This window comes from Scyliorhinus canicula, chromosome 12 (genome assembly GCF_902713615.1).
Source record: "Scyliorhinus canicula chromosome 12, sScyCan1.1, whole genome shotgun sequence".
In the NCBI taxonomy this organism is placed as follows: Eukaryota; Metazoa; Chordata; class Chondrichthyes; order Carcharhiniformes; family Scyliorhinidae; genus Scyliorhinus; species Scyliorhinus canicula.
In genome coordinates, this window is record NC_052157.1 from 108,752,002 (window position 1) to 108,769,499 (window position 17,498).

General features: G+C 49.4%; 1 protein-coding gene across 1 annotated transcript in view; it reads right to left on the bottom strand.

Annotated features, from left to right (window-relative positions):
* mmp28 (matrix metallopeptidase 28) overlaps positions 1-17,498 on the bottom strand; it is a 116,567-nt gene that overhangs the window by 6,388 nt on the left and 92,681 nt on the right. Inside the window, exon 5 of the mRNA XM_038814230.1 lies at positions 15,936-16,181. Within this exon, the coding sequence (XP_038670158.1) occupies positions 15,936-16,181 (246 nt within the window). The remainder of the gene's footprint in view (positions 1-15,935; positions 16,182-17,498) is intronic.

Consider the following 17,498-nt stretch of genomic DNA (forward strand, 5'->3'; position numbering starts at 1 on the left):
GTCCAAGTCCACATTAAAGTACAAGTTGGATAGTTGGATTAAGGAAACAGAGACAGATGGGGATTTGCAAATAGAGTGGGCAAGAGAGATTAACACCAACAACCTCTGGACCATAATTTCTGATTTGTACCGGGATAGAGACAGGACTAAGAATGATGATTTTAACATTCACCCATCCAAAGTCCAATTTTAACCCTCTCATTCGGCACAGAGAGGATTAGGCCTGAAGCAATAGCTTTCTTGACTCTCAAACAAGAGTGTTGCCAACTGATGATCCATGGGGCCAATGTTATGAGCCAATCCTGTCATTGCTGGCATCCATGTGATGGAAGGCTCAAGTGGTCATTTCATGAATCTCAGGGTGAACAAGCTAACCTCTGCCCCCAAACCCCTCATGCAGCAGTCACAGGATTACCCTCAGTGCCACATGCTGGTGAGTATGGGAATAGGAAGATTGAGCAGTTCAACACGGGACTGGAGAAATGGAGTAGGAGTAGATTTCTGAGGCATTGTGATAGGTTTTGGGGTAGGTGGGACCTGTATAAAAAGGATGGGGTTACGTCTTAACAGGACTGGGACTAATGCCCTGGTGGGAGATTTACTAATGCTGTTGGGGAGGGTTTAAACTAGATTGGCAGAGGGATGGGAACATGGAGGGGAAATTCAGAATGGAGAGAAGAAAAGCTGGCAGTGGGAAGTAGCGAAGTATTGGCTGACAGGGTGGGTATATTAGATAGTAGTTTGAGATACATAAATACCTGGAGAGTTTGATAGAACTAGAGCAGGTTACAGAAAGTTATTAGATGTGGCCAGAGTACGGGGGACAGTTTAAAAGCATGAATCAGGATCAATGTGCATGTGTGTGAATGCACTGAGAGAGTAACAGAGACCCGGCTAAAAGGGCAGAGAATGGAAAGGAGGAAAATGGTGTGGGGTGGGGATGGTGGGGTCGGGTGAGACGGTGGGGTACGGTGGGGTCGGGTGCGGGGGGGGGGGGGGCAGTGGATGGCAGTATCGAATAAAGATGGCAATTACAGTACTGGAGAGAGAGGATGTTCCAGAGGGGTCAAGAAAGGAATCTCTCTGGCTGGAGGTAAGGAGTGAGAAAGGTACAAATAACATTGACCGGTGCAGCATACAGACCAACTAGTGGAAGTGATGTAGAGAAATAAATTTGCAATTAAATCACAAAGAAGTGCTAGAATTATAGAGCAATCACAATGGGAGTCTTCAATTATCCAAATATAGACTGGGATAGGAATAAGGAAAAGGGATAATGGTGCCAGTTCCTGGAATGTGCTCATGCTAACTTTCTGCAGCAGTATGTTTCTGGACCAATGAGAGGCCAGGTACTGGTGGACCTGGTTCTGGGGAATGAGTTGGTCCAAGTGCATCAGATAACATCGGGAGACCATTTAGGGCACAGTGACTATTCTATCATTGGGTTTACATTGATGTGGAGATGCCGGCGTTGGACTGGGGTGAGCACAGTAAGAAGTCTTACAACACCAGGTTAAAGTCCAACAGGTTTGTTTCAAACACTAGCTTTCGGAGCACTGCTCCTTCCTCAGGGGAGTTGGTGTTGTAAGACTTCTTACTGGATTTAGAACGGAACATGGGATGACATGGAGCAATCCAGAGCAGGGATAATTAATTGGGGGAAATGAAGTTACTGTGAAAAGCCCCTAGTCGCCACATTCCGGCGCCTGTTCGGGGAGGCTGTTACGGGAATCGAACCATGCTGCTGGCTTGCCTCAGTCTCCTTTCAAAGCCAGCGATTTAGCCCAGTGAGCTAAACAGCCCAGGGTTGTACCAAGTACCAGGACCAATGAAATGCATCAAAGGATGCTAAGAGGTGAGAGTGGAAATTTGCAGAGGTGCTGCTGGTAATCTTCCAGTCTTCCTTACACACAGGGGGTGGTGCTGGAGGACTGGAGAATTGTGACCGTTACACCCTTCTTCAAAAAGGAGAACAAGGATAATGCCGGCAACTACAGAACAGTCAGTTTGCCTTCAGTGTTAGAGAAACTTCCAGAAACGATGGTTCGGGACAAAATCAGTAGTCAAATGCAGGATTGGCAGGGAAACCCAACTTGGAGCCATTAAGCAAAAATCATGTTGAACTAACTTGCTGGAGTTTTTTGAAGAGGTAACAGAGAAGGTTGATGAGGGCAATGCTGTTGCTACAGTGTATATGGATTTGCAAAATGCATTTGATACAGTGCCACACAACAGACTTGTGAACCAGCTTCTAGCTCATGGAATAAAAGGTAAAGCAGGCACTTGAATACGAAATTGGCTGAGTGATAGGAAACAGTAGTGATAAATAGTTGTTTTCAGATTGAAGGAAGGTTCACAGTGGAGTTAGCCAGGGATCAGTGTTGGGACCCTTGCTCTTCCTGTTATATATCAATGATCTAGACTGTGATGTTCAGGGCATGAATCCAAAATTTGCGGATGATACGAAGATTGGAAATGTTGTCAACTGAGATGAGGATAGTCTTGAACTTCAAAAGGACATAGAAATGTTGGTGGATTGGGCAGACAAGTGGCAGATGAAGTTCAATGCTGAGAAGTGCAAGGTGGTTCATTTTGACAGGAAGAATGTGGAGATATAGTAAAAAAATAAAGAGAGCAACTCTAAAGGAGGTGCAGGTATATATATATGTACATAAGTCATTGAAGATGGCAGTTAATTGAGAGAGCAGTTAATAATGCACATGGAATATCAGACGTTATTAATAGAGGCATTGAGTATAAGCGTGAGGAGGTCATGCTGAATTTGTATCAGGCACGAGTTAGGTTTCATCTGGAGACTCCATCCAGTTCTGGGAGCCATACCCAAGGGAGGATGTGAAGGCATTGGAAAGAGCACAGAGGAGATTCACAAGAATGATTCCAGGGATAAAGAACTTCAGCTATGAGGATAGATTGGAGAGGTTGGGGCAGTTTTCCTTGCAGAGAAGGCTGAGAGGAGGCTTGATAAGAGGTATTCGAGATCCTGAGGGAAATGGACAGGGTAAATAGTGAGAAACTTCCCTCAAGGGAGCATCAGGAACGAAAGGGCACAGAATCAAAATAATTAGCAAAAGGAGTAAAAGTGATGTGAGCAAAAACCTTTTCACCCAGAGGATGTTTGGAGTCTGGAACAAACTTCATGAGAGGGTGATGGAGGCTGGCTTGATCGAGGTATTCAAAAGGAAATTGGATTGATATCTGAAAAGAAAGAATGTGAAAGTCTACAGGGATAAGGAAGGGGAGTGAGACTCGGAGGAATGTTCCTTCAGAGAGCCAGCGCAGACTTGGATGGGCCGACTGGCCTCCTTCTGCACTGTAAATGTTCTGTGATTCTGAGATGTGCACCCTAGTCATGAGAAACCCCAACATAAGGAGTATTAAACGGTCAGATTGAACAGGCATATTTAACCTTTGAAGTGAAGCCAGGCTAAATTAGAGGCTAAATTTGGATCTCAACTCTAAAAAATGGATACATTTAAAATAAGGAGTAATATCTGAACACTGTCTATATGCTGTAGCCAGTATAACTTCACCATAGACATTCTGATGTGTGCTGGGGTAAGGGGCCAATGTGTGTGTGTGTACATATAACTGTGAGGCAATGTGTGGGGGAATGGGAGCGGGGGGGGGGGGGGGGGGGGGGGGGGGGGGGGCAGTGAGTGTCAGGGATCCAAGTGCCCCAGGGACCCAGTCATGAATTCCAAGCCCCGGTCCATTTTGAGTTGCCAACTCGGAAGAGCTCTGGGCTGCGAATTTTCTCGGAGCTGATCCTGGTCCAACCTCATGGGAGGTCGGCCTACCAACACTGGCTAGACATATTCCTGACCCCTCCATCACTGACGTCCCATGGCAAAAGACCTGCCTCCGCTATCCCGCTGATCGACACAACGAAAGCACTGGAGAAGGTGGTGCAGTTAAACCGACCAGATATCAAGCAGTGAGTTTGTACAGAATAAGAGTCCCAGTTTTGAAAGCGCTTGCATTTATTTCCTACAGGGCCTGCCAACACTGGAGTGATCGTAGGGAGTATGGAAAGGACAGACATTGTCTCAGATGGCATTTCTAAAGCGCCGCCTCGTGTTTTCGGAATGCGACCTCCTCAACACCCCTCCTCCTCCTGAAATTCTTTAACAGTCTCATAATTCTCAAGACCATCTGCTGTGTCATTTTTAAGGCACAGTTGTGTTTTTTCTCCAGAGATCCACAGGCTGTAGCCAATCCAATATTTTACTGAACTGCCCCTCCTCATCAGGAGTCGACAATGGTTGGAATAAACTGGTGTGAAGATTGACCTTCAGCTATCGAATACTCAAATATCCCTTTGGATCTCAACTCTTTAAAAATGTCGATCCCGGCTCTGGGTCACTGTACGTGTGGAGTTTGCACATTCTCCCCGTGTCTGCGTGGGTTTCGCCCCCACAACCCAAAAATGTGCAGAGTAGGTGGATTGGCCACGCTAAATTGCCCCTTAATTGGAAAAAATAATTGGGTACTCTAAATTTAAAAAAAAAGAAAAAAAAAAAACTCTTTAAAAATGGATAAATTTAAAATAAGGAGTAATATCTGAACACTGTCTATATGCTGTAGCCAGTATAACTTCACCATAGACACACTGATGTGTGCTGGGGTAAGGGGCCAATGTGTGTGTGTGTGTGTACATATAACTGTGAGGCAATGTGTGTGTGTATATATCTGTAAGGTTATGTGTGTGTACATCTGTGAGGGTGTGTATATGTCCATGAGGACGTATGTGTATACATCTATGAACGTGTGTGTACATCCGCGAGGGAGTGAGCATCTGAGTGTGTGGGTGTGCATGTGTGTGGTGTTCGTCTGCGAATGTGTATGATGTGTGTATGCATGCGCATATACATATGGTATATGTGTGTGAGTGGTGTGTGTGGGCGTGCGTGTGTGATGTGCACGTGTGTGTGTGGGTGGTGTGTATGCATTTGTGTGTGTGGTCTGCGGTGTGGTGTGCGCATGTGTATGTGCGTGTGTACGCATGTATGTGTGTGTGAGTGGTGAGCACATGTGTGGGGGAGGGGGTCTCCTTCACCAGGGTGGGCCTCCGAAGGTGTCTGGCCCGCGATCGGGGCCCATCGATCGGCGGGCCGGCCTCTCGCCCCCCCCCACCCCCCCCCCCCCCCCCCACCCCCCCGATCCTACTTTCCGCCGCGGCCGGGCCCTGAACACCGACCCCATGTTGGTTCGGGGCTGGCACGCGTAAGAAGTTCCCCGCGCATGTGCAGGATGGCGCGGCCCAACTGCGCATGCACAGAATTGAGCTAGCCCAACTGCGAATGCGCGGGTTGGTGCGGCGCCCATTTGGTGCCGCGAAAGGAGGCTGGAGCGGGGTGAACCGCTCCAGTGCCGTGCTGGTCCCCTGTGGGGGCTAGAATAGGTCGTGCCCAGGCCCTGTTCGTGCCGTCATGAAACGCGCCGGCTTTCATGAAGGTGCAAACGCTTGGCCTCAATATCGGAAAATCACCCCCATGGTGTATGTGTGGTGCGCGTGTGCGGTGTGCATGTGTAGTCTGCATGTGCAGTGTGTGGTGTGCATCTGTCAGGGCAAACACACACATGCGCACACCACACACACACCATACACTCACACCACACCACACGCACACACACCACACGCCACAGACACATATTCACTTTTGCATCCACCATTTAACCCTGTGTACTATAGAACATATAGAACATAGAACAGTACAGCACAGAACAGGCCCTTCGGCCCTCGATGCTGTGCCGAGCAATGGTCACCCCACTCAAACCCACGTATCCACCCTATACCCGTAACCCAACAACCCCCCCCCCCCCCCCCCCCCCCCCCCCCCCTCCCCCCCTAACCTTACTTTTAAGGACACTGCGGGCAATTTAGCATGGCCAATCCACCTAACCCGCACATCTTTGGACTGTGGGAGGAAACCGGAGCACCCGGAGGAAACCCACGCACACACGGGGAGGACGTGCAGACTCCGCACAGACAGTGACCCAGCCGGGAATCGAACCTGGGACCCTAGAGCTGTGAAGCATTTATGCTAACCACCATGCTACCGTGCTGCCCCATTAGAAGCCTCATTTTGGTTAGAAAAAGGAAAATTGTGAAGGACAAGCTGAAAATGATACCGAGCATAGAGGGCGAGATTCTCTCAGCCCGGGGCCAGGCCGGAGAACCCCCTTGACCGGCGCGAATCGGGCCTAGCAGCTTCGACACCGGCGCACAATTCTCCGCAGGGGCCGTAAAAAAGACGAGTCCTGCCGGCGCTGTCCACATCTGGGGGCGGCCTGTGGGGGGGGGGGGGGGGGGGGGGGGGGCATCCGACCCCAGGGGGACCTCCGATGTGGCCCGGCCCGTGATCGGGGCCCACCTATCAGTGGGCCAGCCTCTCTGGTTGGGGGCCTCCTTTCTTCCGCGCCGGCCCCTGTAGCTGTGTGCCATGTTGCTTCGGGGCCGGCGTGTGGAAGGGAGCCACTGTGCTTGCGTGTGTTGGCATGGTGCCACTGCGCATGCGCCGATCCCGCGGCGCCCAGTTGACGCCGGGATTAGCAGCTGGAGCGGCATGAACCGCTCCAGCGCCGTGCTGGCCCCCTGTACAGAATCCCGCCCAAAGTACAACCAATAAGAGAGGCAGAAGTAGAAAAAGATTTGGATAGCAAGAGAAGCAGAGGGATTGGGAGAGGGAGACTTAGAAAGACAGGTGGAGAGAGAGAAAAAAAGGTCGAGAAAGAGAGAGCAGCAGAGCTTTGGATGGAGGCAGAAAGTGTGGCACAGGATCAGAAAGACGGAAAGGGACTAAGATACTCTGACACAGCGACATGAAGAGAGATGGTTTCAGAATGATAGAGGCAGAGTTCAGTGGAGATAGGGAGAGGGAGTATGTGTGAACATAAGAGAAAGTCAAAGAGCAAAAAATTAAATACAGCTTGTTGCTTCTTCAGGGACCACTCTGTGATTACTGTTAGCATGTCCATGTGGCCCTATCTTGCAGATATTGCCCTTTCTCCTTTATCCAAATGGCCACACGATGACAGAATTTTCAATGTATCCCAATTTAATATTTTACAACTGTTTACCCAAACTCTCACTGAACCAGAGCAAGCTAGTGTCCCCAGGCCTGTTTAGATAATGGTGATTGGGCTGTGTTAACAATAACAGCCCAAGACCTCACAGCACAATCCCAAAACGGAAAGAGGCTCACAGGCGCCAGGCCGCTCCAGGAACCCCAGCCTTCCACGAGATTGCATCCGCTACGCTACAAAGTGCCACATATTTCTCGTCGGGATGTTTGCTGTTTAGCTCTTCCTAATTTTACCACAAAATCGCCTCCACATGATGGAAGTTAACCTCTTTGCTAACACTGGGTTAAGTAAAACACACTCCAGTCAGCTTTGGCTAAAAGATGCGACATTCCGATTCCGTCTGATGCACTTATAATGTTTATTGTCACAAGTAGGCTTACATTACATTAACGCTGCAATGAAGTTACTGTGAAAAGCCCCTAGTCGCCACGCTCCGGCGCCTGTTCGGGTACACAGAGGGAGAGTTCAAAATGTCCAATTCACCTAACAGAGTTCGGGGTGAGAGGAACAGGAGTTGAATATCTGACGTGAGAGGGAGTCAAGCAGGGGGAGGGAGATGGGAGCCTTTCATCAGAACCCAGACCCCAGACTACCTCCATGACAGTGTCTGCATCGCTTACCATCAACAAAAGTCCATGCAAACACCAACAGCAATGTACATTGATATAGCACCTTTCAGACGAAAGAAAATCCCAGGCCATTTCATTAAAAAGGTGCAATAAGAATGGACACCAAGCAGGAAGGGTGTAGGAATGGTGACTGAAGACAAGGTTGAAAGCCTGGCTTTGAAGAGGTTTCCGAAAGATGGAGAGAGTGAATGGGGGAGATCCCCATAACTAATTGCTTTTGTCTCCAGATCCTCGACCCTATTCCCTCAGAGAATAACAATTAATACAAGGGGCACCTCGGAGGATAAATGTCGCAATGGGTTTACTCCCATCAAAGGGACATCTGGTGTTCAGTTAGCAATACACATGTATGGCAGCAGGGTGGCACAATGTGCCAGGAACCCGGGTACAATTCTGGCCTTGGGTAACTATCTGCGTGGAGTTTGCACTTTCTCTCAGTGTCTGTGTGGGTTTCCTCCGGTTGCCCCAGTTTCCTCCCACAGTCCAAAGATGTGCAGATTGGGTTGATTGGCCATGACAGGTTGCCCCTTCGTGGGCCAAAGATGTGCAGGTTAGGTGGATTGGTCATGATAAATTGCCCCTTAGTGTCCAGGGATGTGTAGGTTCGTGATTGATGTGTGGGGTTACGGGGATAGGGCAGGGGATTGGGCCGAGGTAGAGTGCTCTTTCAGAGGGTCGGTGCAGACTTGATGGGCCAAATGAACTTCCTTCTGAACTGTAGGGATTCTATGGAAAATAAATTCCTCCTTGTTTAGGTCTCAATAGCAGTGCTACCAGTGAGCTAGATGCGACAGCGAAAGGTGCACAAACTTGTGTCGCATTGACACTGCTGCTAACCAACACGCCCCAACAGTGGCAGCAATTGGAAAATTAAGCAGGTGGAGATACGTGTCAAAATGTTGCAGAGCGCATTGGGGGTCTCCAGAGGATCCCAAACAGATCTGTTAATGAGGGAGCGACAACACAAGGCTAAACACATAAATGGTCAGCCAAATTTTAGCCCCTAATTTCTGACAGTTCCTATTTCTTTGAGAAGCTTCTGCAAGAAGGCCCTTTAACCCAAGTCTAATGCGGAGGTCATTAGCAAGTAGACCTCACGAATTTGCAGCACTGAGCTGCCTTATCGGAAGCTCAGTCTAATCTGCCATCTCACTCAGTAATACAGAAGCAATTTAACTCTAATCTCCTGGAATGTGGCTGAGCTCAGGAATTCCTGAAGAGACAGTAGCCCATTCACAGACGCCAATCCAGATGGTGCCTTGCAGTTTTTGTTTTGTAAAGATAATTGTTCCATAAATACCGATGGTAATTTACGTGCAGATTTTCCACTCTGACACACATGCCAAGGACGCGAATGGGGAAGTTTCATACCCAGCTCCGCCGCCCCAAAGTATGTGATTGCCCTCTCCACCCAGCACCCTATAGATTAAGCATCATGGGTTGTTGATACCCAGGTTCACAGCGATGTGATCTTCCAATACTAAAGATGGCTCTTTTACCAACAGACCGATGAGGGTCTAGCGGTGGACTTGAACTCGAGGAGAATTCTGCTTCTTGTCAGTGTCAGTGCTTTAGCTTTTCCATCTCAGATGAGTTGCTCCCCTTCGTCCATCCACACATGCAGATACGCTCGGGGAGTGGATGGAGGGGGGTAGGCAAAAGTGAGTTTCAGCCACCGTTACAGATTTGACCAGTGCCATTTCCTTGTTGGCAGTAGGCATGAGTGGCACAAAGCTGCCATGCCAGTGTTTAAAGTTCACCTGTTGATCTACTTACATTTTTGCTGAGCCTTTTCCAAAATTGAACGCCCTACTTGGTGTACAGATCGACTGAATTAGCCTACATGGGATCGGCATTTCCACCCACCTGTCCTCCCCCCCCCCCCCCCCCCGCCCACCCGCCCGCCCGCTCCTTCTACAACTGGGTACCACATCACAATGCTTGCTCATCCTCAGCAACATTCTTCACCCGTCCAATCGGTCTCGAGTCCTTCCGATTACTGTTCGAGCCAACATTAACTAAACATATCCGTTAGAGGTGGGCTTCAGGTCTGGATGTTATAGTATATTGAAAATTGCATTGTGCATTCTGTCCGCTTGAGTCTAAGATACACACTTGTACCAGCAGAGGGAGTCTGTTTGGAAGGGAACAGTAAATAACAAAGCATCCATGCTGAACAGCTTGTGCAGTTCTGATTCAAAATGTCTCTGGCTGAATATAAATAAGTTTCTGTACCAAGTATTTCACGCCTGTCTGTAGTTTAACACTCCATTCTTGTACACTGACCAAAATTCAATTATCAGCTGCATTTTTCAGGCAGTTTTGGAAATCTTGTAGGCTGCAATCATTGAAGAACTGGTGGGAAAGAACCCCTCCGCCATGTGATCTGATATTTTTGACATGTCAAAGAACTATAAAAAGTCTGTTGTACACAAGCCACACGAGGGAGTGCTCCATGAGATGAGGAAGGCTGAAGAAATCCGGAGTAGAATTTCCTTGGTGTTCAAATCTTCCAGGGTAAATTTGCAGAACCTCCCAGAGAAAAGGCAGATGTGGGCACAGATGCAGTTTCTCTGCGGCTTATGCTACTGGCCAGCTGAAAAAGTTTCAGCAGGCGATGAAACCAAATCTCGGAGAAATTCCCTGTCTTCGTCTGTTCAACTACGCTGAGCGGTGAACCGATACAAACGTATTACCTACATTACAACACTGAATAGACTTCCAAAGCCCTTCATTGGCTGAAAATCACTTGGGGGCGGGGGGGGGGGGGGGGGGGGAGGCAACGTGGGTGGCAGCAGTGGTTAGCACGGCGCCTGGGACCGAGGCTCAATGCTGGCCCTGGGTCACAGTCCGTGTGGAGTTTGCACATTCTCCTGTGTCTGCGTGGTTCTCACCCCCACAGCCCAAAGATGTGCAGGTTAGGTGGATTGGCCACGCTAAACTGCCCTTTAATTAGAAAAGTTAAAAAAAAAACAAAATCACTTTGGGACATCCTGGAATCAATAACAGTGCTAAATAAATGCAAGTTCTTTATTTATTAATGGAACAGGGAAAAGTAAGATCCAGAATATTAACTCCAATGACAAGGGATATTAATCAAAATTAGGAAAAGGTAAATTCAACCCTGTTTTCAAGTTGTTTTCTGGACACACGCACAGAGCGATCCATATTTATAATTCCAGATAATGGAGTGAAGGCAAAAATCATGAAATCATGTATGAGCTAATTGTATGCTGAAATGCAGGGGTGGGGGTCATTGTGGATGGATAGATTAGTCCAGGCCGAACTATATCTACATCTGTAAGGATTATGTGATCAAAGAAAGCAACTTAAACATCATTGGGCTTCAATTTGAACCATTTGGGAGTGTGCACGGCAGTACTGGAGACTATTACTGATTCCTTATCTAATGCCGAGCTGGTTTAGTTTAGTTGAAAATGGGAACAGTTTGGCTCAAGTATAATATATAAAACATTTGTGATTTGTAGGGCTCAAATTACTGAGATCCTGGGCGGGATTCTCCGGCCATGCCCGCCCGGCATCCGGAGAATCCCGCCCGAGGTCTATGGACTTTTCAATGCCCGCGTCTCGCCTGTGACGATCTTACAGTGGGCGGGCGGAAGAATCCAGCCCCCTAGCTAGATTTGTGCCTTGTGAGGGAGTTGGTGGTAAATGTCACTGAACTAGTAATCTAGTAGGCCCAGGCCTCTGGGGGCATTAGTGTTCAAATCCTACTACCGCAGCTTGTGGAATTTGAATTCAATTAAATCTCAAGCCCCTTCAGGGAAGGAAATCTGGCATTCTTACCCAGTCTAATCTACATGTGACTCCAGATCCACAGCAATGTGGTTGGCTCTTAAATGTCCGATACAATGCTCAGCTCAAGGGGCAACGTAGGAACAGGAGTGCGCCATTCAGCCCCTCGAGCCTGTCCCATCATTCAATGAGATCATGGCTGATCTGTGGCATAATTCTATATACCTGCCTTCGGCCCATATCCCTTATTATATTTGCTTAACAAAATCTATTTACCTCAGATTTGAAATTAACAACTAATCTAACTTCAGCTGCTGTTTGTGGGAAAGAATTCCAAATCTCTGCCACCCTTTGAGTGGAGAAGTGCTTCCTAACATCTCTCCGGAGCGGTCTGGCCATAATGGTAGTTTTGCCATCGATGCCCACATCCCATGACAGAATAAGGGAGGATAATCTCGCTCTCTGGCATTTGGGAGTATTTTTTTAAAAATGAATCCTTTTCCCAGAGTTACAAAGCCAGTGCGCAGAATGGACAGAGCAAGCCCTTAGTCCATCTGCTTGCTTGCTCCAAAAAACAATTCAAATTCGAATTGAATCCTATTCATGATCTCCACCAAAGAGACATACTATTGAGGCGGACAAGAACGGGCATTGTACCTGATCTCGGGCTCGATCCTACATCTTGAAGACCGCCGTGAGCAAAAACCATAGAATCAGGTGGACAACTCCTCTCTCATGTGTGAAGCCTACCAACAGCGGGTCACCATATTGTCAGGGGTTTAAACAAGTAGAAATCTGTCATGATTTCCACAGCCCCCTCTCCCGTGTGTAAGTTGTCAAATCTATGGTAATCCAAGCTGCTTCTGAAGTATCTAAAAACATGAAGGATATTTGAGATGACTGTGTGCAATTCTGGTTGCCACATTACAGGAAGGATGGGATTGCACTGGAGTGGGTGCAGAGGAAGTTCACTTGGATGTTGTCTGGGATGGAACATTTAAGTTATGAAGAGAGGTTGGATAGGCTTGGATTGTTTTCCCCGGAATAGAGAAGACTGAGGGGTGACCTGATCGAGGTGTACAAGATTATGAGAGGCATGGGCAGGGTGGATAGGGAGCAGCTGTTCCCCTTAGTTGAAGGATCAGTCACGAGGGACACAAGTTCAAGGTGAGGGGCAGAAGGTTTAGGGGGGACTTCAGGAAAACCTTTTTTTTAACCCAGACGGTGGTGACAGTCTGGAATGCACTGCCTGGGAGGGTGGTAGAAGCGAGTTGCCTCACCTCCTTTAAAAAGTATTTGGATGAGCACTTGACACGTCATAACATTCAAGGCTATGGGCCAAGTGCTGGCAAATGGGATTAGGTGGGCAGATCAGGTATGTTTCATGCATTGGATCAGACTCGATGGGCCGAATAGCCCCTTCTGCACAGTATTATTCTGTGATTCTCTGACTGACAGGAAAATTAGTTTCTGTTCAACAAGTGGCTGTGGGAAATGTCAAGAGCAGTACCCCTGAAGAAGCGTACCCCTTCAGATTGTTCAAAGAGGCTGGGCTAACATGATTCAATCCTGTTTATTATTTGCTTTGCCCCCTATCTCAGGTCCCAGCCTTGCCATCTTTCACCCATAAATCCATTAATTATTTCCTTGCTCCGATTTGTGCTCTCTGACTCATATTCATGGCTAAACGGTGGCAGATTAACCTCGGCTCCAGGTCCATTGTGCCGCAGGGGGGGGACTTAATAAAGTTCTGAGGGGAACTTCAAAGCTCCAGTTTTCAATAATCCTCCCACAATCTATTGACCTTTTCCAGGCACGTTCAGTTGACTGGGTGGCACAGAGGATTTCACTAGCAATCGTTTGTTCTTTTAAACCTTGGATTTAAAACTCTGGGCCGGGATTCTCAGAGCCTCCGTGCTGAAATCGCGCTCGGCGCGGGGGTGGAGAATGGGGTCTCAGACCCGCAGCACTGGGACGCGATTCTCCGTGGACCATAGGATCACCATCAGCCGCGCACGCACGGTCGACGCAGTGCCGGTCGGGAGCCGATGAAAGAGGCCCCAGCAGCGATTCTCTGCGATTAACCGCTGAATTCCCACCGAGTTCCGCCGGCGTGGTTCCAACCTGGTTCCACCCGGCGGAAGCTCGGACTCGCGGCCGCACTGGCCGTCCTTGTGGGGGGGGGGGGGGGGGGGGCGGCGAGTCTATCTTCTTCCACGCTGGCCGCTGTGTGGCTCCGCGATGTTGCGCAGGGGCTGGTGCGAAAACGGCCGCCGTGCGCATGCGCAGACCCGCGGCCGGACGTGCAGGGCCCCGTATCGGCAGCAGGAGCTGTACGGCGCACAATGGGCCCTGCTATCGCCTTAAAACCAGAGAATCACTCCGGACTTTTTGAAAAAGTCTGGAGTGATTCCTGCCCGTTTTCCGGCGGGCGTGGGGACATAGCCCCATTTTCGGAGAATCCCAGCCCTGGGCCAGGATTCCCCCCTATGTGGCGGGGCGGGGGGTCCCGGCGTGTTGGAGTGGCATAAACCACTCCAGCGTCGGACCGCCCCAAAGGTGCAGAAGTCTCCGCACCTTTATGGGCCAAGCCCTCACATTGAGGGTCTAGGCCCCCGCCGGAGCGGTTCCCACTCCGCCGGCTGGCGTGAACGGCCTTTGGTGCCAAGCCAGCCGGGGCCGAAAGGACTGCGCCAGCCGGCGTAAGTCCGCGCATGCGCCGGAGCGTCAGCGGCTGCTGACGTCATACTGGCACATGCGCAGGGGAGGGGGTCTCTTCTGCCTCCGCCATGGTGAAGACCATGGCGAAGGTGGAAGAAAAAGAGTGCCCCCACGGCACAGGCCCTCCCGCCAATCGGTGGGCCCCGATCGCGGGTCAAGCCATCGTGGGGGCACCTCCCCGGGGTCAGATCGCCCAGCGCGCCCCCCCCCCAACAACCCCAGCGCCTGCCCGCACTGCCAATCCCGCCAGTCAGGTAGGCGGTTTAATCCACGCCGGCGGGAGAGGCCTGTCAGCGGCGGGACTTCGACCCGTCGCAGGCCGAAGAATCGCTTCAGGGGGCCCGCCGACCGGCACAGGGGACCCGCCGACTGGCGCAGCGTGATTCCCACCCCTGCCAAATCTCGGGGGGCGAAGAATTTGGGACATGGCGGGGGCGGGATTGATGCCGGCACCGGGCGATTCTCCGACCCGGCAGGGGGTTGGAGAATCCCGCCCCTGGTCTTTGACATATTGGGCCAAATCTTTATTTTCCCATTTTCTCTCAAATCTAGCTTCCAAATCTAATTTTCTCCTCCGTAATCCTTCTTGTCCGACCATACTGTGGACATTACTTCTCAGAATTTGTCCCTGTAGTTCATACTGAGCTCCAAATTTGCCAGCCTTTCTTCCTCTTCCATGTGTCAAAAACATGGGTGGGTCATCGCCCAATCCTGGCCACCTTTCCTAATCCTTCAAACGGTGGAATCTCATTTCAGTCTCCACTCCTTCTGCCAATCTGTCGTTTGTAGCTTGGTATCATCACCTTGGCAGGACATCCTGACTTGGCGCACCTCGCCCCTCCAATTTAGTGGGGACCATAGCACAGTGGAAGATGCGTTCATAATGTGGCCAAACAGGTCGAGTGTGTCAATCCGCAAATCCTTTCAAACAGGCTGGCAGTGAGGAGGGGAGAGATTCCTGGGCAGCCACGCTTGATGTGGAGAGGTGCCCCATAACCTATAACCCCAGGCGACACACTAGCGACCTGTTCTGGGACTAACTAACTGTGGAAACAGACAAAAGTTTGCAATAGTGCACCATTAGGTGCAGCAAGAGAATAAAGAGAGAGGTAGCGTAGTGCTAACATTACTAGACCAGTAATCTGGAAGCCTGGACTAATGCTCCAGTGATAAGCTGAAACCCAACAAAGCTGCTGTCGAATTTAAATTCAATTAATTTGTAAGCCTGGAATAAATTGCTGACCTTATTAATAACGATCATGAAATTATTGGATTGATGTAAAAACCCATCCTGTTCACTAACGTCCTTTTGGGAAGGAAATCTGTCACGCTTACCTGGTCTGGCCTACATGTGACTCCAGATCCACAGTAACGTGTTTGACTCTGAAATAGCCTAGCAAGCCACTTGCTTGTATTAAACTGCTGCAGGAAAAGATCTGTAGTGTGCCCAAACCACAGGGGAGTACTGCTTCAGGAAAACAACTCACCACCTCCACCTCAATGGGCATTAAATGCTGGCTTTGCCGGCAATCGTCCTGTCCTAAGAACGAATATTTTAAAAAACTTGGCAGCCATGGTTGTACCCTACATTATCGATCTCATCCCTTCGCCCATGTTTCTAACTGACGCCAAACACAAGGCCTTCCTGCCGCGTGTTGACAAGTTTTAAAGATGAAATGAGGTAGAATAAAAGTAGACGCGTCAGCCGCATCTAAGGCTTACCATACAGATTCTGAATGGCCATCTTGTCATCCCAACTTAGGATGAAGTCTCGGCCTAGCTTTTTGTAAAATGGAGACATCAAGGCATTTTTAACAGGAGAGTGCTCGAGGCCCAGGGTGTGGCCAATCTCGTGTGCAGTGACGATGAACAGATTCCTTCCTTTACCGCGGTTCAGGGACCACCTCTCGTCATTGTCAAAATGGGCTTCGCCTCGTCGGGGGAAGAAAGCGTGGGCCAAGGCTCCACCTGCAACAGACACAGAGAGTAATCTAAGAACAGAGCAGAATTGGCAGGAACCCAAACAATCTCATACAAAGGTTGGAGAAAAATGACACATGGAATGAATTCATACAATGTGCAATGAATCAGTCAGCAGGCTGTGTGGGGCGAGGTGGATAATAAAACTCTCCATCAGTTTTATATCTTTCTAAGTTGCTCAATGCCACTCCAAGAGTTCTGATGCTCACTAACCAATGTTGCCGCAAGGCCGCACACAAGATGGTCTCTTTAAAATACTGTGTGGGCAGAACCATGTGAACATATTAAAACGCCTACACACTCTACAACAAAATTAGACGGAAGTTAGTGTTGGGTGGAGAGATTGAATCAGTTCTCTAAGTGTTGGGTTGAGGGATCAAGTCAGTTCCCACAGTGTTAGAGAGATAGATCGGGTCAGTTCTTTCAGTGTTGGATGGAGAGGTCAGGTCAGTTCTTGAAGTTTCGTTTTGAGCGCTGAAGAAGAGTCTTTGGGACTCGAAATGTTGGGTGCGATTTTGTGCCCATGCTAGCAGTCAGAGCGATGTGGGCACAGACTGTTGTATCAGGAAATGCAATTCTCGCCGGCGGGATCGTGCATCCCGATTTTCCAGGCCCGGGCCTGTGATATATGAAGGTTCCCACCCACAAAGGGCGAGGACCTCATTGCAATACATATACCATATAATTAGTGAGCCACCTCGCCACATGATCCCGCTCACTGAATATTCATAGTCACGTCAGTGAGGTTTACAACAACTATTTAAAAACATGCACCAGTTGTGTGGATCCTCCCGGGGCATATAAGGTAAATATAGCCCCGGTACGAGAGGGACATACCCCTGCAGTGCCTTAGCACTGCCCTGGCACAGGTTGGCACTGCCAGGATGCAGTTCCCAATTTCCACTACGCTTCATGTAAAGAGGTACTTCCTGGCATCTCCCGATTAGACTCTTCCCTCATTAGGCAGCCTCTCGGAGCAGAGGATGACTTGATTCCACACTCAAAATGAGTTCTCAGTTGACTGTGGATTCCAATTCGTAACCTACAGTCTCTGTTACTGGTGGGCATTTGGTGGTTGGAGGAGCGGGTGGGTGGTGTGCCCGAGTTGCCACACGCTCCTTTCACCGTTGAGGCTGGCTTCCGCTTGCTCTTGGCGATGAGACTTGAGATGGTCAGCTCCTTCACAGATTCTTTTCCTCCACTTCAGGCGGTCTTGGGCCAGAATCCCCAGATATTGATGAGGATGTTCCATTCCCCCCCCCCCCCCCCCCCCCCCGGCGTTCACTTGCCAGGCTGCAGCTCCTA